This window comes from Myxine glutinosa, chromosome 4 (assembly GCF_964187855.1).
Source record: "Myxine glutinosa chromosome 4, kmMyxGlut1.1, whole genome shotgun sequence".
NCBI classification, from domain to species: Eukaryota; Metazoa; Chordata; class Myxini; order Myxiniformes; family Myxinidae; genus Myxine; species Myxine glutinosa.
In genome coordinates, this window is record NC_136264.1 from 92,947,509 (window position 1) to 92,971,393 (window position 23,885).

Genomic DNA, 23,885 nt, shown 5'->3' on the forward strand with positions numbered 1-23,885 from the left:
CTGCAGTCGAACGTTAGGCTTGACCAGCATGTTCGTGAACAACGTGGGGCAATCTAACCTCTGTGACTGACCCCACAATGACTATTTGGTGCTATTAATGAAGTCAATATGTGAAATCAACAAACTGGCCACATTCCATTGTAATTTAGAAATCACATTCTTATCAATTTCACATGTCTGGGAAAAACAATTCCTAAATTAAACTTCATGTCCATGTGGCAGCTGTCATCAAGAGGAGCGCGTGCTGGATTGAGCACTTCATCAACTGCTAATGATATTGCTCATTATTGCTTATTATGCTATAATTAACAAAAAGTTGACTAACCCTGTGTAATATTGGACAAAAAAATAATAATAATCATAATTTGACCAAAATAAAAAGTTGCACATCATTTTGGACCACCCTGTATATATATCGTGGGCACTTTAGTGCAAACTAATTTTCCATCGGAGGTAGAGCATGCGCATGCTGAAGTAAAATGGCGAAGTGGTGACGTGGGCTAAGTAAGCACTGTACACTGTACAGTTTACTTGAGCAAATGCATTCACTCTCGCAAAAAATTCAGGAGAGCGATTTACAGCTCTCGCAGATTTTACAAACATGGGTTGCTGATTGACATGAATGTGTCCATGGATATACCTCCACCAGCATTAGATGTCAATCCACTATTGCGTTTGATCTCAATTAAAGGTCTCATGGGAGAGGGAGAGAGAGAAGGGAGTAGAGAGCGAATCAGAGAGAGAGGGAGATATAAGTTTAACAGAGACATCAGATGCTTTTAACTCAAGTTATGGTCTGCAAAATGATTTTCAAATGCCACATGACCTTTGACCTTTTGAAAAAATTGCACCATTTAATCTTTGTATTACAGTCCATACTTGCGCTAAGTTTGGTTGAAATCGCTTCAGTGGGTCGCAAGTTATCGTAATAACAAAGATTTTCAATTAAAAATCGCATGCCCTTAGACCTTTTGAACCCAAATCCTAATCAGATCATCTTTTTTATTACAACACATACTATTGCCAAGTTTGGTTGAAATAACCAGTGTGGTATTGTGATAACAAACAACTGACAACGGACAGACAGACAACCCTAAAACATAATGCCTTCGGCCTTCAGCTGCGGGAGCATGAAAAGGAAAAGCACAAAAAGGCGATTATGAAGGAGAAAAGCCTACTTCAGAAAGTATAAACATAAGCAACAAATAGTGTGAAGGAAAATTTTTCATCAGTTACCACTTACCAGTTAAGCACTAGAGAAGTTAATGAGACCGATGATGAAAGAAACGTTCATGAAAGGACGATGGACCGTGGAGGATTCTGGACGTGCCCGTGACACAGAGATAAATGTCCAATGAAGGCATCAATAACCCTTAGATGCAGGCGTCAAAAATCCTACACCTATGCAGCCATTGGGCCTCGGACGCCCCTCAAATTTATTAGTGTAACGTTTTTTAATTTTCATATTTTTGTCACTGAATTATTTGTAACCAAGTTACAGGAGCATATAATGAGGCTCATATCAAGAAAATAATGATATAACATAGTAGTACAACAACATTTATGCGGGGCCTCGAAGGCCCCAGGCCTGCATTCGTGTCGAATTCTCGGGTTACAAGTGAAGAATGAAGATTTCCCCATGAGCCTGAATGAAATTTTTATTTATTTATGTCACTGAATTTTGTGTAAGAACATGAACGTCGGTGAAAATGAGGCTCATTCCAAAAAAACACAAGCGTTACGCCTAGGTCCCCCGTCGTTGAAATGATGTGAGTTGACAAAGTGGAAGACGCAAGGCGGCCATCTTGGATTTTAATGTGGCGACCCAATTTTCAATAGCGTTCTTCCTTGTGCCTAGATACACCCACACACCAGATTAGAAGTTGGTACTTCGCTTATTTTTTCAAGATATTCCGCTCACAAGGTTCAGACATAAATGGCGTCAGACATACATGGCGGCGGCCATCCTGGATTTTGACGTGGGTTGCACCCACACACCAAATTAGAATTCGGTCCTTCGCTTACGTACGCATGGACGCACGCACGCACGGACGCACGAGAAAACCATAGTCCCCCTTTCGCTCCGCGGTGCGACGGGGGACAATAAATTGTACAGCATAGTTTTTGCAACAAAAAAACCCCCTTGTGGGCCTCCAAGGCCCAATCCCTGCATCCAAGGGTTACGCAAACTATGGTATTAGGTAAAAAGGTGACAAAGGCAGACAAAGTCAACAGCAATGGGAGAGACCAATTTACTACACTCAGAGTGCATCGTCATCGTTTATATGAGCATCGTGTGAAAATCTTTCCCCTACCGAGGCATGTCTGCTGAACACCGACTGTAATAGGGAATCTTTCAACCTCCCCAACCGAACTTTGCTCTTGAACATGGATTCCACCGGCTTGCGGTGATTCGCATGAAGAATGAATAAAACCAGCAAATCTATAGGCTGAAAAAGGAAACAGATAAATTGTTAAGAAACAAGATGGCAAATCTACCTGTATGAGAGAGCAATGGGGTTTCACGACATTGATTGCGATTTTATAATGGAAAATAAAACATCAATGCGTTGTGTAACTATTGCTGTTTAGTATTTGCATCAAGAGGGCAAATTATCAGATCAAATCAAATGTAAGTTAACCACACAATTAAAGATCACAAAGCACCAAAGCAAATAATATTTTACGTCTCTTGTCTTGTGCGACTGTAGAAGCATGGCAGACAACATTGAAAAGCACCGTGTCCGCAATCGTAATGCACCAAGACAGCGACAAATAGCACGTTCCCAAATTCATGGAGTTAAGGTTTGAAATACGGGCATGGTGTCAGCGTTCTGCCACCCGAACCACCCGTCGCCCGACCGTCATGGCCGAGTTACTGCTTTGCCTGCAGCATGTTTCATCATACACACACGAACTACGGTATTTTTGGAACAACATAACCATGGGAAAGCTTCGTCAATGATCAAATAATCGCACTTGAAATGAAGGGGCAATCTTCACCCAGGACCTCATCAGATCTTTCAAAGGAACAAGTAAAATGAAACGACTCGGTACCAAATTAGTCATAATTACAAGATCTGCCCAGAAAATGACCGACAGGATTCCACCCGATTTGGTCGGCAATTTCCTTCACGTTCCTTGTGAATGTCATAATTATGTGCATAACACTTGTAGGTGGAAGGTAGCGCTTGATAATACTCCATTAAAAAATAATTGAGATTATCCTGCATTTCTCACCGAATCACTCACCTATTCCCAAAAGGCAAAAAACCCATTCCAACACGCTCGAGGTTCAGCGCAAAGTATTTAACTGTGAAATTGTAATAGTTTGTAATAACCACGTTAATAACGAAGCTATCAATACGTTTATAAGATACAAATACACGAAGGAAACGCAAATATTTTCTTTTCATACTTCACACGCGGTGTTAAATAATTCAAGCCAGCAGCCATGATGCAGTGGTTAGCATTCACCTAATCAGACAAACAAGATGAACACAAATCCACAGCATGTTCTCCAGGATGAAGAGGTCAAAATCCCAGACTAGCAATCGACACCAGGAGGACAGAAAAGGAAACGAAGGAGCAAGACTACGCCACTTGTCCCATCATGTCCGTGTCATCTCCACGTTCGTGGCAACCCAGTTACACGACACGAACCCCTCCCACGAATGACAAAGATTAATGTCTACACGGTCCCAGTTGACACGATACACACACAAAATAATTGGATCTCCACAACTTACAAACATTCACAACTGAATCACACCCGGCAAATCTTAAACAACCGACCATTCCTGCCCGGATCCTTATACCCTCTGTGCCCATATTTCTTCCAAGTACTTAATATCCAAACCCATTTTAAACCTCTCAACTATCGCTGCCACTACCACATTCCATGGAAAGCGATTCCATGCGTTAGCCACTCTGTGCAAAATACCCCGTGACTGGTTTCTGTTCAAATCTTCCTCTTTTTCACTCTCCAACAATGCCCTTTGGTTCCGTCTGAGTAAAAAAATCCTGTTTCTACTCTTTCACTACCCTTCATAATGTAAACATTTCTATCAAGGCCTCTCGTAATCACCTCCCTTCTAATGTAAAAGTTCCCCTCTCCTTCAGTTGCTGTTTGTGACTTATTTTATCTGGATCCGGAATCAATCTGGTAGCTCTACGCTGAACCATCTCTTATAGCTGTTATGTCCTTCGTCAGCTGTGGGAGTTTTTTATTAATTTTTTTTGTGTACAAACTCGAGGCTCATATACATGCTACAACATAAAACACATAAAAAAATTAACAGAAACACAAAAAACATGTAATAAAGGGAGTGGGAGACAAGATTGGGAGAGAGAGGGAAGCACAGCAACAGTAGAGAAACAGGGACATCAGGAGATCTGTGGAAGGGAGAGGGCTGGGTGGGGTACACGGGATAAACAAATGGACACTATTAGGACTTTCAGGAAAGAAAACGGAATTTGAAAAGGTGGATTTGGCGTGTATTAATGTGGGTAGAAAAGCTCAATGTTTTGCATGGGGGAAGACAATAGATGGTGGTGAACAGCTGTTTTGAAGACCAGGAGGGAGGAGTGGGATTCAAGAGAGTGTGGTGGTTTATTCCAAAGATGGGGAAAAAAGAGGAATGAAAGAGTGAAGGTTAGCAGAGAGTCTTGATTTTGGCAGTTTCACCAGAAGAGGGTTGCAGGCAGATCTTGTGCGACCTGTAGGAATATTTGGGGGACAGAGCACAGACAGAGCAGGGTGAGCTAGGCCAGAGAGGAGTCGGTAGAGGACAGAAAGACAACCAAGTGAAAGGCCCTCAGAATCAGCTTCATCATGGGAGATACCAATGATTCCAAAAGTCTTGGTTTCTACAGCGCCTGTCTAAAAGGCCTGGTCTAAATGCCTGGTAAAGGCCTGGTCTAAATCCAAATTGATGATCAGAGATCAAGCCATTGGAGAATAGGAAGGATCTAATGTCAGAAGCAACGATGGATTCCACGACCTTGCTGATGATTAGGAGCAGGCTGATTAGTCTGTAGTTGAAAGGATCTGTTTTTGTACCTTTTTTGTGTAAAGCGGAAATGTTGGCTGATTTCCAAGCAGATGGCAGATGACTCTTGAGACAAAAGAGAGGGTGAAGAGCACAGAGAGAGGGTGTGATCGAGCAGCAGAGGACGATTGTATGACCCGTGGGCTGATTCTGTCTGGTCCAGTTGCAGAATCAGAGTTGAGGTTTGACAGAAACTTCTCCACCTTGTTGGCCTTTGTGGCCATTTTCCAAAATGGTTGCCATAAAGCTTTCCTGGTGTGATTGCAGAAACAAGATCACTTCAACCAATGTTTTTATGTGACTCAAATTTGACCTGCTGTCGTCCATTCAAAAAAATTCTCATAATCGGAAGACCTTCATCCAGAAAAAAATGTTAGCACCAAATTCTGAGCAATATGTCATCAAACGCTGTGAAATAAATTATGAATATAGAGGACAAGCTAGTTTCTTGCAAGAGAGAACTGATCTGTGACCGACAGTGGTACTTTTGGGGAACAAACCCATGAAAAATTGGCCAAAGCTCAATTTCGAGAAACTCAGTAAAATTTTAATATTCATTTAATTCATTTATTTTATTTTTAAATTAATTTAGTAAATTTAATTTATTTAATTTAGTAAATTTAATTGATTGATTAATTAATTAATTATTTATTAATTTAATTTAATAATTTACTTTATTTAATTTAATAAAATATTTTATTTAATTTCTTTAATTATTTAATTCATTGGAACTCCCCAGCTTACAGAACATAAATGAGCTATATCACATGACCCACAGTTAACAACCTTAACTGGTCACATTTATCAAGCTATACAAACACAATGATAACCCTCACTTTTCTCACTACCAGCAGGCAAGCTACAGTCAATGCAGTCATTTGCATGTCTTGGTCACAATACTCTGAGCACACGGTCATAGGATACGACCAATCCTAGCCTGTCGAGTGTGTTCACCAGATATTTGAATCGTGTCTTTGAGTGTACCAACGCCCCAAGGAAAAATGGCAGTGGAGTCTCCCGCTGTTGTGTTTGGAGTCAGAAGATGTTTGTTTGATGGTGCCTCACACAACTGTTATACGAATTAGCAGGGAAGAGTGGGAAAGATATGTAAAATTTTAATTAACTTAATTAATAAGAAAATTAATCAATTAATTAATCCGTAATTTTTTTCTGCAGGTCATCACGTACACAATACTTTCGAATGGAGTCCCTCAAGGCTCAGTCCTCTTCCCCACACTCTTTAATCTGTTCATGTACAACATTCCACAACCACCCAAGAACATACAATTAGCCTCATATGCAGATGATATAACTATCACCTCTACTCATAGCAACATCAACACGGCCACAGCACAACTTCAACCCTTCCTCAACATCCTACAAACCTGGCATACCATCAAAATCAACAGCCACTCTTCCAACAAATTATACCAAGGAACATAACACTGCACCACACATCACACTGAACGACATTCCTATTCCACACACACACACCAAGCAAAAATGCTTGGCGTCACTTTTAAAGCATCCATGTCATTCTCCGAGCACATTACAAACATTTAAAAAAAACATGAACACCCAGGCTGAACACACTTCGGGCACTCACAGGCACAGACTTCAGACATCACAAAGAAACAACATCACTAACATACAAACAGTACATTAGATCAAACACACATCTTAACACCCTGCAGACCATACAAAACAAAACCCTTCGCATCATCACAGGTTGCACATTAACAACACCCATCGAGCACCTACACACAAAAGTAAAAGTGCTAAAAATCAAAGACCACTTAGACATGAGAGGTGCACAGCTCCTTTAAACAGCAAATGCCAACCCTAATCACCAATGCCATGACATGTACAACCACCCACAGGCCCCTAGACATTAAAACGACACCACAAAGACACCACAGTGACATCCTTTGTAACAACCCATTTACATTTGTAACATCATAACATTTGTAACCAAACAATGGAAACTACAAAAAACACATCCACACCCACATCACCATAAAGGCAATAAACAACGGAGGCCCAAACAGTATCTTGGGTACAAAACCCCCCACCCAGATCTGATAGTGTTCACCTTTCATGCCTTCGCCATGGACACCACCCACAACCACTGCCAAGCCGTTCCACAAACAATAAAACACATCATGGGAGACGGTCCTGGCTTCACATAGGCAAGAGCACAACATCTTGGATGTGAGGGATCTCTGGGTCGCTCCTATGAGATCAATCGGCTATCTCCATGCCGCTGGTCTGTTCTACTAAAACTGACTGGGGCAACACAACAACAACAACAGCAACAACAGTTATACGTCAGTAACTGTGACAGCAATAAGACAAGTAAGTAGCTCGATTTTTGTTCCGTACAAGATCAAAGTGACGAGCGAAAGCAGTGAGCCACAGGTTTCTCCTTACAGTCCTCTTTGAAAGAACCATTAAAAGGTGAGGGTTTAGTCTTTGACACATCTCTGCATATGCTGTTTGCAGCACGTGACAAAACCACAGCTTCATCATCATCCAGCTAACATACTCTTCTGAGAGATTTGCAGTAGTCCCGAGTAGCACGCCTCTACCCTCACTGAGCTTCCACGTCAGGAAAATAGCAACCAAGGTCAATGAAAGCTGTTAAAGTTTCAGTGATTGACTTGTAACCAGCTCCTTGAAACCTATCTGTGAAGTCAGCTGGACAAGTGAGTTTCTCAATGGTGGCTTCTTGACAAAAGATACATTCATTCCTATCTGTAGCCATAGTTTCCACTGGCCAAACTGGCCATGTATTCATCTCGGGCAAGTCTGAAAGATGTCTTTATGGTGTCGTTGGTTCGATAAAAAGCGCCAGAATGATCTGAAAAAGGAACATCCTTATTATGGAGACAATAAATGCGTATTTTAGCGAAACAGCCATGCGAATAAGAATCATAACAGTGCATAATGATGCATGCTATTTGACCTCTGAAACCAAAGTTTAAGGTAATTTCGACGTGTACTTTTTGGCTCCACCTACTTATATCCATCCGACCAGATGTCGCACAAAGCAGTCGATACAATTGTGATGAAATTGCCAACCATAAAATCCTGGGTTTTAATGCATCCAATGGAATACATGATTAATCATTTAATATTAACTTCCACTTTTCATCATTTTGACCTCAAAATGATCGCTAAATGACCTCCAAGGGTCAACAAAGGTCATTATTGATGTTATATCCACAGTCTTTGGGTTTACTTTGTGGCGATTTCTACTTTAAATCTAAATATCTATAAAGCTCAGTTGACTTTTTAGCTCAGTTGACTTCTTATATAAAAACTTATTGTGTTGGCATGGAATATTTTTTTTCTTTTTCTCTTCCGGTAAATGATATTTCCTGCTTGCCCTTACCAATCATATCAGTTGCAATTCCTCCCTTTTTAGCCTCTCCACCTAACTTAAAGGCCCATATTCCCTCCTCAATTCCCACTACAAACGTCCCTGTCCACTTTCTGTTTAACCTACGACTATAATTCTGGAAACGCTCCTTTTGAGTCCCCTCCCCTCCCCCAAAAGATTCCCACTGCTTCCCAAAGTGCAAAACCTTGCAAAAACCTGTTCCAACACTTATCCTGGACACCTCACATGCTCTGACACATCCATACATTCTTCACCTCCCATTTCTCCTTCACCCACTTTTGTGTCTGTTGATACTTTTCCCCCTGTTCTTCTCTCCCAAGATCCTTGGTATGTTATTTCCTATTTCAATTCAAATGTGCCTGGACAAAATAAATTGAGGGGAAGTCAAAACGTTTTTCAGCCTTCAAAATATTTCAGAGGCATACATTACAATGGCATCACGAACACAACTATTCCAATGGCACCGATAACCTCATCTATTGCTTTTACAGTGTATTTCCTGATTGCCCTTACCAATCATATCAGTTGAAATTCCTCCCTTTTTAGCCTCTCCACCTAACCCAAAGGCCCCTATTCCCTCCTCAATTCCCACTACAAACGTCCCTGTCCACTTTCTGTTTAACCTACGACTATAATTCTGGAAACACTCCTTTTGAGTCCCCTCCCCTCCCCCAAAAGATTCCCACCGCTTCCCAAAGTGCAAAACCTTGCAAAAACCTGTTTCATCGGGCAAAGCCATATAGAACAGTGTTTGTCTGTCCATAAGTATACATGCATGTTTGTATGTATGTATGTATGTCCCTCACCACCATCCACCAGAGCTGAGGATATGGTCACATAACAGGGGTGATGTGATGTGATTACATCTGTGACGTCTGTACGACGGCTGACTCCACACACCGCCATTTTTTATTTATATGCCGCTCAGGCCGAACATATCGTCAAATCAAAACTGCAAATGCCAACATGTGACGCACAGAGAGCAGGATCTCCCAGGAATCCTTTTTTATTCTTCCCCCATAGATTAGCAATCACAGCAAAGATTGGTATTTCCGTCAACGAAGCAACGGGTCTTATATTCTCGTATATCACAATCGCCATGCTCTACCTTGACGTTTTTCATTCAATGTGAAACACAAACAAACCGATTGTTGAAATGACCCTCAAATATCGAAAGCATCAGCGTTACGGGTCTTCCTATGACACAGAACGTATGGGCCTTAGACGTCATGCCTTCATGCCTCACTTTCAGGCAGCTACAGACAAATTAGCCCAGGTTTCTTAATACAGTAGTATCGTTTTCGTAATAATAATAACGTTAATAATAATGATATCGTAAATATAATCGCAAGACTGCAATTCCTTTGTCGTGACTGCAAAGTTACTGGATTGAAGCTGTGTATGGTTCATGTATGACTCAATGAGAGGTGGTGTACTAATTATCGCGGGAGTAAGGAAATTGCCTCGGTTTATTAATACAGCAACATAGTTTTCGTAATAATACTAATAATAATACTAATAATAATAACGTTAATGATAATAACAATATAGTAAATATAATCATATCACTGCAATCTTTTGTCGTCACTGCAAAGTTACTGGATTGAAGCGGTGCATGGTTGGTTCATTGTTGAATTGTTGACTCAAACCATATTGAATAAACCAGTGTCTCAATGCAATCAATCTCTTCACTTTCATGGTGACAGACAGCTTAAAGTCTTGGAGTACTTCAAAAAATGTAATACAACATTATTTGCGAACTGGTATCCCCACCCAGGTCATACTATCCTCTTCAACTAAAGTATCAAACAAGCCCAGCTACGCCGCTGTTAGACTTTCGTTCTTATATACAGTCACATGAAAAAGTAAGTACACCCCATGTAAAGTTTTGACTTTTTCAACATATTTCAACATACAGCTATTTGATCTTCATTTCAACAATATTGATAGATAAAGGTGATATAATATAACAAATATCATGAAACATTTACATTTTGTCGTCCATTGTATAATTTAAATAAACATAAATGCAAATTTCACATGTGGAAAAAGTAAGTACACCCCGACATTTATCACTACTTCAAATACCTAAAATTAGAATCAGGTGCACCAGCTCAGGTGCAAATGATTAGAACATTGTCAGAGAGGATCTTGGAGGAACCTGTTTTATTTAAACCTCAGACATTTAGTTTGGTTTGCTCTTTGTTGTTGAAGTGTGCGGTGTCACCATGCCTAGATCAAAAGAGCTCTCTGAGGCCTTCAGAAAGAAGGTTATAGATGCCTCCGAGTCTGGGAAGGGATTTAAAAAGATCTCCAAACAATTTGAAATCAATCATTCAACTGTCCGGAAAATCATCTACAAGTGGAGAAGATTCCAAACAACTGCCAACTTGTTCAGGCCAGGCCGCCCCAGTAAGTTCAGCCCGAGAGCAGGCCGCAAGATGCTGAAAGAAGTCTCGAAGAACCCCAGAATGTCATCACGGGACCTACAGGTAGCTATTGCCACTGTTGATGTCAAAGTGCACGAGTCTACCATTAGAAAGAGGCTGCACAAATTTGATCTACATGGGAGGTGTGCCAGGAGGAAACCTTTGCTGTCCAGAAATAACATCAGAGCAAGACTAAAGTTTGCCAATGAACACCGAGGCAAATACCCGCACTTCTGGAACAATGTGCTCTGGACAGATGAGTCAAAGGTAGAGCTATTTGGCCACAGTACCACAAGACATGTTTGGCGAAAACCAAAGACAGCATTTGACCACAAGAACCTGACACCAACTGTAAAGCATGGTGGTGGAAATATTATGGTTTGGGGCAGCTTTGCTGCATCGGGGCCTGGGCAGCTCACCATCATATAATCCACTTTGAATTCTTCATTGTACCAGAGGGTGCTTGAGAATAATGTGAGGCCATCGGTTGGAGTGTTGAAGCTCAACCGAAGGTGGACCTTGCAACATGACAATGACCCTAAACATACCAGTAAATCCAAGAAGGAATGGCTGAAAATAAAGAAATGGAGGGTTCTGGAATGGCCAAGTCAAAGCCGGGATCTAAATCCCATCCAGATGTTGTGGGGGGGATTTTGAAACGAGCTGTGCATGCAAGAAACCCCTCAAACATCGCACAGCTGAAAGAATTCTGCATGGAGGAGTGGGCAAAGATTTCTCCCAGTCGATGTCAGAGACTGGTAGACAGTTATAAGAAACGCCAACTTGAGGTTGTTTCTGCCAAAGGGGGCAATACCACCTATTAGAGCCAAGGGTGTACTTACTTTTTCCACATGCGAAATTTGCATTTATGTTCATTTAAATTATTCAATGGACTACAAAATGTAAATGTTTCATGATATTTGTTATATTATATCACCTTTATCTATCAATATTGTTGAAATGAAGATCAAATAGCTGTATGTTGAAATATGTTGAAAAAGTCAAAACTTTACATGGGGTGTACTTACTTTTTCACGTGACTGTATATACAATACTAGCTGAGGTACCCGGCTTCGCCCGGGTTGAATAAGAATAATACAAATATATGATGAAAAGAACATGTATATTTTAGAGCAATATCACAGTACATTTCCTACATGACGTTTTGTCAAGTTTCAATTTCTCAAAACCTCTTGGTATACATTTCTGGTTTTCTTACTTGGTGCCAAGACATAAAGATTGCTTGGTTTTCCAACCCTCGAGCAGCCCACGTACAGCTGGCCATGGGAAGTACCCGGCATTGCCGGGCGGGGAAAGGGAGGGGAGGAGGAACGGGAGGGGAGGGGAACGGGGGGGGGGGGGGGAGGAGACGGTGGGGAGGGGAGAAGGGGGGGGGAGAAGAGGGGGGGAGGGGAGAAGAGGGGGGGAGGGGAGAAGAGGAGGGAGGGGGAGGAGGAGAGGGGAGAAGAGGAGGGAGGGGGAGGAGGAGAGGGGAGGGGGAGGGGGGAGGGGAGGGGGAGTGGAGGGGGAGGGGGAGGGGGAGGGGAGGGGAGGGGTGGGGGGAGGGGAGTGGGAGGGGGAGGGGAGGGAGAGGGGGGAGGGGAGGGGGAGTGGAGGAGGTGGGGAGTGGAGGGGGAGGGGGGAACGGCTAGCTTGGCAAGCGATAGCAGGCTTTTTACTTTGAGAGGGGAGGGGGGAGGAGGGGAGGTGAGGGGGGAGGGGAGGGGGAGTGGAGGCGGAGGGGGAGGGGGAGGGGGGAGGGGGGAGTGGAGGGGAAGGGGGGAGGAGGGAGGGGGGAACGGCTAGCTTGGCAAGCGATAGCCAGCTTTTTACTTTTATTTTTACCTCAATGAGGGCTATATATATAGTCCGTGCTTGGAGCCTTCAAGTTCAACATAAAGCTTTTTCATGAAAAATAATGCAGATGTATAACAATCCACCAATGCAAGTTCAGAAATGAATGCAGATCCTTTACTTTGCGATACAAACGCAATTCCCGCCATTTCCACTCACGATCGAGGCCTCCACAGTGACCGCGCCTCTTCTTCCTCCTACAACTTCGTCACTTCTTTCACTCAAAATGCACGAAATTCTGCCGCATGAAATTATGTAGAGGCCTCGTCGGGGGGATATAAGGTAGATAAGGAAGGCGTTGTAACAGAAGAATCAAAATAAAAGTGGAAGAACATAAGGAAATGGGAGCTATTCTGGACCCACAGCCAAATCCGACAAACAATTGCAATACACCCCGAACGTCTAGCGCCGCCACAAACTACACCATGGAATTGCAGCTGGCGCGGTTTTTTTAAACCATTGATATTAAAATAAAACGTAGCCTAAAACCACCGGGATTTTATGCTGATTCCGAATCTGTGTCTAAAACTTTTCTCCGATGTGTAGTTCTTGAGTTATAAGCGGACATCCAGACAGACAGACAGACACACACACACACACACACACACACACACACACACACACACACACACACACACACACACACACACACACACACACACACACACACACACACACACACACACACACACACACACACACACACACACACACACTCCTCCTTTATATATAGAGATTGAGGCATCTGGAGGAGCTAGAACTTAAAATGGATCAAGATGTAACAGGACAAAAATAAAAGTAGAAAGAGAGGGGGACACCAACAGCAGGAACGAAGGGCAAAATAGAGGGAGACATGGAGAAATAAGGGATGTGGGGAAGAATGGGAGTTAGGGGAGGACACAGTGGGTGAACAAGATGGAACAGCCACAAACTCTCAGGAAGGAAAAATTGGAAACTTGGAAAGAGGTGAGTTGAGGTGGGTTAATGGGGGTAGACAAGATTATTATAACTGGTGTTGGCCTCATGGTTAGGGCTTGGGATCCTAAGGTCCTGAGTTTAAATATATTGTTACGGTTCGCGGTTAAGGATGTTATGTTTGCCGAGCGGAGGCCCCGCGACCTAACAGTTTCCCCGATTCACCCAAACGTTGGCCCGATCGCGCCACAGCTATTCAATGTGGAAAACTCTAAAACGACCGAATGTAGAGAGGAAGAAGAAGACGTACAGAAGAGTAACGGGATTTATTATTACACACACAAGCAAAAAGGAGCAGTCACGGTTATGTTCAGGGACATGAAAAAGCAGGTGACAGTGAAAATTACTAGCTTATACAGACTTAATTGACTACCCAGGACAGAACAAACAGAACAAACTCACGTACATGAATGGGGAACTTGCAGGCAGGAATGGCTGGAAGGAGGAAAGTCCAATGGGTCCGGCAGCACGATCGGCTCGTTGGGTGTTGTTGCTGCTGTGGACGCTGCTGCTGCTGCTGCTGTGGACGCTGCTGCTGGCGAGCAAGGCGACGAATAGCAGGCCTTGTGCTTCCCTGGATGACCTCCTTTCTCTCTCTTGGACCTCACAACCCAGCTCTCTCTTTTGCACCTCACCACGCAGCTCAGCCTTGGACCTCACAACTCAGCTCTTGTCATAGCTCATCTCTCATCTCTTGGGGAACGTCCCGCGGCGGGTTATATAGGCCCCGCCCCTCAACCTTCGCGAACCTCCTTGATGTTTCTCTCCACACCCTCTCCAAGTCCAACCCCTTGTTCGTGGTTGGTTGAGTGGGGCTGACTCACTCCTCCCCTCTATGACGAGGTGGGGACCCGCCTTTCTTCCCCAACCCTGCCTCGTGGCCAATGGCGGCAATTGTTGGTTGGCAATGTGAATGGCAATTGTTGAAAGGGGGAAATGGAGGTTTTTGGGAATGGGAATGAAGGGAATCTATCTTTTTCACTTGGTGCAATGGAGTGTCATGTTAATGGACGACAAAGCCTTAATCTAAAACACATAATAAAGATATAAGCTACTGAACAAGGGTTTTATCGTGTCCTTCAATGTGTGCTTTATGGAATTAACTACCGGGACGCCCTTTTAACCTTTACACAACACTGGAGGCAGGAGGGGCCAGAATCAACCAATGTTACATAACACTTTCCAATACAATACAATACTATTAAAAAATACAATCCTCATATCCGCAACAATATATATATATATACACAAGATCATTGTTTTGGATGGAGATGATCTGAGATGGTGGTGAACAGCTGACTTGAAGCCTTGGAGGGAAGAATAAGATTGAAGAGAATATGGAAGTTGGTGGGACAAAAGGGAACAAATTGAGTGCAGGTGAGCAGTGATCCTGGATTTTGGGAGTTTCACCAGAAGGGGGTCCCGGGTAGACCATGTCTGCTCCCTGCAGAAGCCTGGAGAACGTAGAGCATGGAAAGAGCTGAGGATGCAAGAAGAGAAAGGAAGCGGTACAAGACAGAAACCACTGACTTGTCTGCAATGGGAAAGTGATAGATCCATAGATTCAGCTTCATCGCAGTACATTCCAATTATCTTGAAGTTTCCATGACGACCTTGGTTTCCACGGCATAAGCAGAGGGGAGAGCAGTACCCCCATCAAACTGCAGACGATGGCCTTTTAGGTGGATAAGAGGTCAGGTGTGCCAGGCTCATTACACAAATCAACTAACTCTGTTCCTTTTTTTCTCCCATTTGTGGAACCACATTCCCACTCTTCCCCTCCAGAGCTTCAAGCGGGTAGTGCACTACTATCTCGTGTCAGCACCCATCCCTTCCAACAACCTTTTCCACACCCATTAACACCACCTAATGCAACAATCACACTTGCATGTCACTGCGTTCCCTCTCCTCTCGATCTTCTTTTCTTGTTTGTTTATTCCCTTGTTTATTGTGACAAACTGTTGCTCCACCGCCCCACTCTGTTTGTTTTCTTCCTATCCTCTCTCACCTTGCTCTTCAATGAGCATCAATCTCGCATAATTATATTTTGAAAAATAGCAATGCCTGGCATGGACATAAATCTTGATTCTGAGCATTTCAAATATATGACAGAAAAAAAAACTATATCTAAAATAAGGACGGGAGGTTTTACGTCAATTGCGTGCAGGTCTGAAAAGTCATAAGAGAGATAAGTGAATTCTCAACTTTATATTTATGAAGACGATTTATATTTATGAAGCTTCAAGCAATTAAGCTTCTCCTCACTCAACTTTAGGCTCGGTGGCAATCTACATATTACACAAGTAAAATGGTTAATCGACCTGATGCCTTTCATACACGCAATACTGTATTAATGGACTATTGGAGGAAAGAAAAAATAAAAATTACATTTCCATGCACAAGGAAAATGAAAATGTGGGGGAATGAAATAAAACCACATGCAGGGCTTTTGATTGTGGTGCGTTTTTATCAGAATGTAGTGAGGACGATTTGAATAACACGGTGATTCTACACAGAAAAATAGAAACCAAAATAAAATTGAGAATTGTAGGAATTAAAAAAAAAAAAAAAGTATATTTCGTATGACAATAACCCAGTATAAATCTGGTTGGGATAATCATGGGGGAGTGAAAGCGGCAGGGAAGGGGTGCGAAGGAAATCTTTTTTCATCACAACATTGACAACTAGGGAGCGATAAGCAGGAATTCACCGATTGGCAGAAGTCTGGCACCACACATATGAAGAAACAGGTGTATCTTCAAGGTAAACGTGACCAATTATATTTATACTATACTGGGAGAATTTTTTACACCCCGGTCTCACATACTCACCTTGTGCTGGCTGTCATCTGCTAAGGTCTCGATGACTCGAAGCCAAGCTTCAGCAATGGCCTTTTGGAATCGTACCGCACCTCGCACGACGTCGAGCACTAGCCCTTCACAATCGGCAGCACCGGCTCTGGTCAGAGGAGCAGAAATATCAACCAAGTCACGAGTAGAAGAGAATTACACATTACGTAATTGGCAGCACACATGTCACATGTCAGCAAGAGAGTCCTTTTATCATTTTATTCATCTCCTTGTTCCTTTCACATCACAGTGTGTTGTCCTTCCCTTTCAGCACCAATCCATTATCATAGATTGCAACCATATGGTATCTGAGTATCTGTATCGCCACAAATTAATAAGGCAAATCTGAATGAATATATGTAGGTTTTGAGCACTGCATCGTTCAACAGCCCCTCGTGCTCTTTCACACTTCACTGCAAGAGTTCTAATAAGGGCAAAACAGATCAGATCAGATCAACAAGGCAAAACAGATCAGATCAGATCAAAACAGATCACTTTGACTCAGGAGGTCATTAGGCCCATCAAAGCCTGAGCTATATTTGGCAATGTATGATTGTTATGATTGTTGGTCCGTGCTCTATCCTTTCGAAATGCTGATTATCAGGCAAGGAAGCAGCATGTACCATATTTAAAGTCCTTCATATGTCTTGGTCGGGGTTTAAACCACCAACTTCCCAGATGCAGAGCGGAAGCTCAAACCATTACACCACCAAGGGGTCACTCCAACCCGACACCTCTGCCTACGCTCAATCCAATCTCAAACCTGTCTGCATCACTTCAACCTCACGCCAGCCTGCACTCACTAAAACCCCACACCGTACCTGCACTCACTACAGCCTCATCCACTGCCTGCACATGTTCCAACTTCATCTAACTCCCACCTCCTCTCTGCATTCGTCCCAGCCTCACCCCACCTGTACCCACTACACCCTCGTTACTGCCTGTACCTGCTAGACCCTCAGCACTGCTTATACTACGCTTTCACATTGCCTATACTCGCTAGACCATCATCACTACCAATCTCCTCTGCAGACTCAGTCCACTAACCTAACCACCTTTATGTACAAATTTTTCAAACTCCGTTAATCCTGCAATTGTTTTATCTGTACCCTCAACCTGTTAGTAATCCCAAGGTGTGTCATTTCCATACACTAGAAACACACGCTTCCTATGGGAGCAGGCAGGGGGAGGATGGCGGGCGGATAGGAAGGGAAGGGGGTCGTGCGTTTTCAGTGCTTTTAAATTAATTATACATTTTCTCACACTTTATGTGTGAAAATGATGCTTTAGACATGGTTGAGGGATTGATGGTTGGGAGGGGGAGGAGGGGTGGCAATCATTATCCGTACTATTATTTTTGTTAATATTACTGTTAATAATATTATCTTGCAATAACGTTAATATTATCGGTGATGTTTGGGGTTTTGCTTTGTTTTTCACAGGGCAGGTGTACGCATCTAGTGCAGAAGTAGGGTGCGATGCGGTTTACCACTCGCTGGCTTTTAGCTACTGCCGCCGGATAGCTCTGCGAGTGAAAAGAAGGCCGAGTGTGTCATAGACCGAGAGCTAGGCTCGATTTAATTAGACAATCGGGAACAAAGTTCTCAATGGTGTGGTTCCATTGTACCATCAGTCCAAAGTTTGAAAAGCTCATTCTTAAATTTTGCCAGATCAGACTTGTGCGCTTGGCACTTAATTGAAGTGGCACCATATTACACATTTATTTAGATTTTCGAGTACATGCATCAAACTCGTATTTTCAGATTTCTCCCATCCTACGAGGAATGGAAACATGACTAAAGAATGAATATAGATCAGACTAATTAGCTTAAGAATGACATTGGTTAGCAACAATTATAGCTTTAATTAAAACAATGAGTGCAAACACTGAAATTGTCAGAAACAAAAGAGGACCATAAGTGTAACAAGAATCAGCTATTTAAGAATGAAAATATATCAGACTAAGGGTCTTAAGAGTCTATTGAAGTAATTATCAGTGGCCAAGCGTGACCACTTCCACTTTAACAGAAGTCAGGAGAACAAATTTGAAATCCACACACATGAGATATACTTGATACATACACTCTGAATTTGTCACTCAAGAATGATTACAAATCTGACTAATTAGCACAAGATTGACATTAATTAGTGCTAATTACACCTTTAATTACACTAATGAATACAAACACAAAATGAGTCAAAAATAAAAGCCGACCATACAGGTAACAAAAATCGGCTACTTAAGAATGAAAATAAATCAGACTAAGGGTCTTAAGAATCTTGTTAAAATAGTTGACAGTGGCTGCGATGAAATTAGCAAGCGGTAAGCATGTTAGGCAAAATGTCTGCAAACATTTCAATGAAACTACAGCAAATGGATGTAGGCTACATTGTATGAACGACATCTGAAAGTTTGTAGAGTCAGTCATCTTCATTGACCGATGATAGAGACAGGTGATCATCACTGTTGCAATCATTGCCATTCTCCATTTTATCGAGCTTGAGCTTCGATCAGCGATCCCCTTCAATTTGCCGAGTGGATTTATGGGTTTCTTGGATGGGCGACAGGCCTTCTCGAAGGCAAGAAACCGAGCGCAATTCAATGAGATCTCATTCCTGAAACCGTACATGCTACATGTGAATGACTCGATGGCATCCAGTGTAGTTTCATCGACCTTCTTCTCGCAGGCCAAAGTAGCGAACGCCTCTTGGAATTTCTCACTCGCCTCCAGACATGTTGCTGGTCAAACCTTCCCCAGCCTAGAGAAGGCTGATGTATAGTCACACCCAGTGAAGGCATGTAAGGCAGGGTGGGCAGTGCACATACTTCGTCCTATTTTCTCCACAATAGAAGAAACATCCACATGTCTTTTTTGCTCCGGAATTCCACATCCATCCAAATTCTGGCTTGATATTTGTGGCAGTGGAAAATGAGTAAGGCAGCAATATCGGTATCTCAAGCCCTCACAAGTACATTGCCCCTGAATTCCAGAGCTGTTGTAATTCCCTTAATGTGGAGACACAAGCGTGTTTCTGTTTCATGATGGTTGCTTGATGGGGCCTTGACCTCCTCTGTGATGACATGATTATTCATTGAAATAATCCAGACACATTTGTCATCATAGTCAATGAAAACCTGGCGATTTGAGATAATGGCCCCATATTCACTTTTTGCCCACTCTCTTAACCAGTCGGGCAGTTTATGCTTAAAAGAGGGCAACTTCAAGGCATCACTTAGTTTTTTGGATGAGCTTGTTATGGGCCAGTGATGGAGTAGACGATATCATCGGAGCCTCTCTTCTTTCGTTCTACATCCTTGATTAATGGAGTGACATAGGTATCAAATACAATGTCAATACACCGATGACATAGACCAGTGATCTGGATCAGGATGCATCGGGCAAGGCCACAGTAGCTGCGAGGTAAATTCAGTGCTAACGAGTGCAATAGGAAGTTGCCATCATAGCGCAGGCAACAACTATTGATGGCTCCCCAGGCTCGACTTGATCTTCCAAGTATCGAAGGAGTTTACTCTTTGCTGTTTTGGCCACGGTTCTATCTGTGCAGCACAGGGACAATGGCACAGGAGTAAGCCGGAAAGATAGCACGTGCTGGAGATCAATTTTCTGTTTTTGTGCCAAGATGATGATCCGTCCTAGCAAGTCGCGTGTGCATTTCAACTAAGTGCCTATCTTATTTGTTGCCCATCTGTTTTTGACATCATCACATTTAAAATTTAAAATTTTGTTTCTCTTGATTGGTTGCTCAAAGTGGGCAGTATCCTGTATACAGGCCTCTGTGAATTCAGCATACTGCATCTCTCCATCCTGGCGGAATAAAAAGATGTTCTCCTTCACAGCTATGCTGGATGCTTTACCTGTCTGGATATTGTACAGCGCACCTGTGAGTTTCTCTGAATGGATTTCATGAGTTTTCAATTGCACAGATTATCTTCTACAAGTCACTGTTGTCTCTTCTAATCCTTGCTGGGAGCAATTCGGTGGCACCAGGATCAACTGTACTGATGCCTGAGATTTAATTCAGCGTGGTGACCATTGATGCTCTGAGCGATTTTGTCAGCATCCATTGCAGACATGTTTTGTAATTGCTTGTACCTGCTAAAATTCCTAGCACTCTCAATGCAGAGTCAGCATTTACTGTTTGTACATTTACTGTGAGATAAACGGGGCATCTAAAAAAGTGATTTTGCTCCTTCTCACAGTGAAAGCTCCCTTCTCGAGGATAGCCTTAACATCGGGATGGTTCTGTTACACCGTGCATAGTTCACATGGTAATGACCAACAGTCCAATGATCCTCGACAATGCATCCACTAATAGGTCGATGTTGTTAGTCCGGATGCCTCGATCAAACATATAGTTTGTCTTGGATGGAGTAGACATACATCGGCCAGAATTGCGCAGGCTCACCGTGTTGACCCATCTGTGTTTTATTCGTGTACTCACCATACTCTCTGAGGACCGTGTCCACTATTGGATTGTCCATCACCTCCTATGCTGTCTCATCATTGCCAAACAAAAATATCTGGAGTACTACCATCACATCTTCATCCAACTCGGCAGTCAGGAAGGAACGAAAATAGAGGACTTGAAACGCAAGGGCTAGGAGCTCATGCAACCGTCTGCATCTACTAAAGTGAGTGCCAGATAGAAGGCAATGCAGAGATCCAGCTGCTAATATGCCACATTCTGTCAAATTCTGGACCTCCAGAAGCAACAACGATCTTTCCAATTGCTTTGAAGAAAGCCATCTGTATGTGGAAGGACCAAATATAATGAAACTAGATAGTATTCATAGAATACTTACCATGTGCAGTCACAACATGGTGCGAGTCAACTCTTCTGTTTTTTTAAGGGTTTTTGTTTTTTTTCTTCAATTCCATATGGATGCCAGACCACGTGACCGATGACATCATAAATTTATATTCTCCAATATAATTGTTCCGTAGATCACAAGCAATAAATTTAAAACTGATCGGACTAAGCGTTGTACGTGTCAAATTATGACGTCATCATAAAGGCACCAATGACGTCATCGTTAGCAACACTTATTCCCCATGCAGAGTTCTTTCCAATGAGCCACGTTTCAATTTTTTTCAATGGAGCGGTTTTGGAGATATAAAGGTGCAACTTTTTCAGTTTTCCAAGATGGCACCTGTGCCACGTGACCTATGACATCATAATTATCATTTTAAAAAATTCTACAGGAGGAGGCGCTCCTATGGTGAAAATTCTGTGTACATCGGACCAACAGTTGCAGAGTGAAAAAAATTCATTCTGATCAGATCAAGCGTTGTACTTGTCGAATTATGTGGCAGTCATAATGAAGGCACCGATGACAACATCATTAACATAACTTCTTCCCCATGGGAAGTACATGACAAATATCATCATATGCCTGTGACTCTGCAGGCTGAATTTGCAAAGCTGGCTTTGCGATGTTCAGATCATAAGACACAATTACATATTGCCGATTGCATTATTTAGCAATGAATTTATCTTGCAGCTACAGTGGCCTTGATCAATGCATCCTGATCCAGATCACTGCTCTATGTCGTTGGCGCATTGACATAGTATTTGATAGCTATGCCACCCCGTTAATCAAGGATGTAGAACGGAAGAAGAGAGGCTCCGATGACATAGTCTACTCCATACATGGCCCAAAGCAAGCTCATCTAAAACTAATGGTGATTTTCCACCATGGTACAGTAACCAAAATCCGTTTTTCCATTGCCAAGCAAACCATGCCGTACCTAAGTACCCGTGCTAAATTTGGTTCCTGCTATGGATAGGTACCAAGAGAGCCGAACCCGGACCCTATGGGTGGAGCTAGCAATACTGCAGACCGTTGATTGGTCAATCGCAATCGTCACAGAATCGTCACGCTATGTTCAGACCCAACCGCCATTTTGTAATACCACAATTCTAGAGAGAAGATAGCTAAAGCATAAGTGATAAGAATCGGACAAAAATACATGGAAAACCATGTCCTCTTTCTGGCGTCTTTCAGCTTCTCCTCAAACACTTCCTGCTCAAACATGTTCCTCTCGCTTTTTGCATTTCACTAAAAAAACTCATGTCCAGATAAAACCAAAACCCGATGAAGAAGTAAAACACAGCTTCAAGTTCCTCCATAGTTGCGGAGCTGTTTTACAGTTTAGTGTCACATGAGCACTACATGAGTTTAGTGTCACATTGACTCTCCAATGTCACCACAGTGGTCACGTTTTTTTCGTCACTTCAGATAACTCTGCCTATTGTCACGGTTCTGTTGTGCGATGGAAAAACGACACAGGGATTACCGTACCGTACCGTTCTGTGCAATGGAAAAGCGCCATAATGATGCCTTGAAGTTGCCCTCTTTTAAGCGTCAACTGCCCGACTTCTTATGAAAAGAGAGTGGGCAAAAAGTGAATATGGGACCATTATCTCAAATCGCCAGGTTTTCATTGACTACGATGACAAATGTGTCTGGATTATTTCAATGGACAATCATGTCGTCACAGAGGAGGTCAAAGCCCTCCCAAGCAATCATGTCTGGAGAGTGAGTCTGGAGTGAGTCTGGAGGCGAATGAGAAATTCCAGGAAACGTTTGCTACTTTGGCCTGCGAGAAGAACGTCGATGAAACTACACTGGATGCCATCGAGACATTTACACCAATGAGTACATGGGGAATAACTGTGGTATCTGTGGTAACTCAGTATGGGGAATAACTGGAAAAACAAGTCCGCTTCTAATAACAAAAGTATCAGCTATCTTAACATGGATGTCGCCCAAGGTGGAAAACCCCCTTGGGGAGGGGGGCAAATGAAGTCACTACAACCTCCATTGTGTGACTCTTAGTCCTCTTGGCAAGTTTGTTTGAGATTGAATAAGTAACGAACAAATGTCCAAAATACAGTCAGACAGACACGCAGACACCAAATTGCATATTTTAGTAACATTTCCTACAGCAAAGACGACCCTGTCGCCACTATCCTGGATATTGCCCACATCAAACATTTATCACATCATTTATAATTGCTCTGTTCTCCGTGTTCCCAGATTGACTCTTCTCACATATCTTCTCACGACCTTTCTTTCTCGAAAAAAAGAAAAGAAAGAACTTACTATCAACGAGCTGGTAAAACGAGTCAGCAATAAAATAAACTCTTCCAAGTAAGAGAATACAATTACCCACCAAGCAATCTGCTACCATCACTATTACAACCTTAAGCTATATGAAATACATCATACCTTACATAAAATCATGATAACAAAAAAATAAGAAAATTCACATTCTACTGTAAGGAGCCACTATTCGCT

The 23,885-nt window shown here is 42.5% G+C and overlaps 1 protein-coding gene across 3 annotated transcripts in view; it reads right to left on the bottom strand.

Annotated features, from left to right (window-relative positions):
• Positions 1–23,885, bottom strand: part of FANCD2 (FA complementation group D2) — a 340,198-nt gene that overhangs the window by 233,581 nt on the left and 82,732 nt on the right. For 2 of the 3 annotated variants that reach the window (XM_078776144.1, XM_068112928.2), the window contains exons 13-14: positions 16,544–16,670; positions 2,316–2,450 (exon numbers count right to left, since the gene is read on the bottom strand). In XM_078776144.1, coding sequence (XP_078632270.1) covers positions 2,316–2,450; positions 16,544–16,670 — 262 coding nt within the window. The remainder of the gene's footprint in view (positions 1–2,315; positions 2,451–16,543; positions 16,671–23,885) is intronic. The other variant, XM_078776145.1, reaches the window with a different exon arrangement.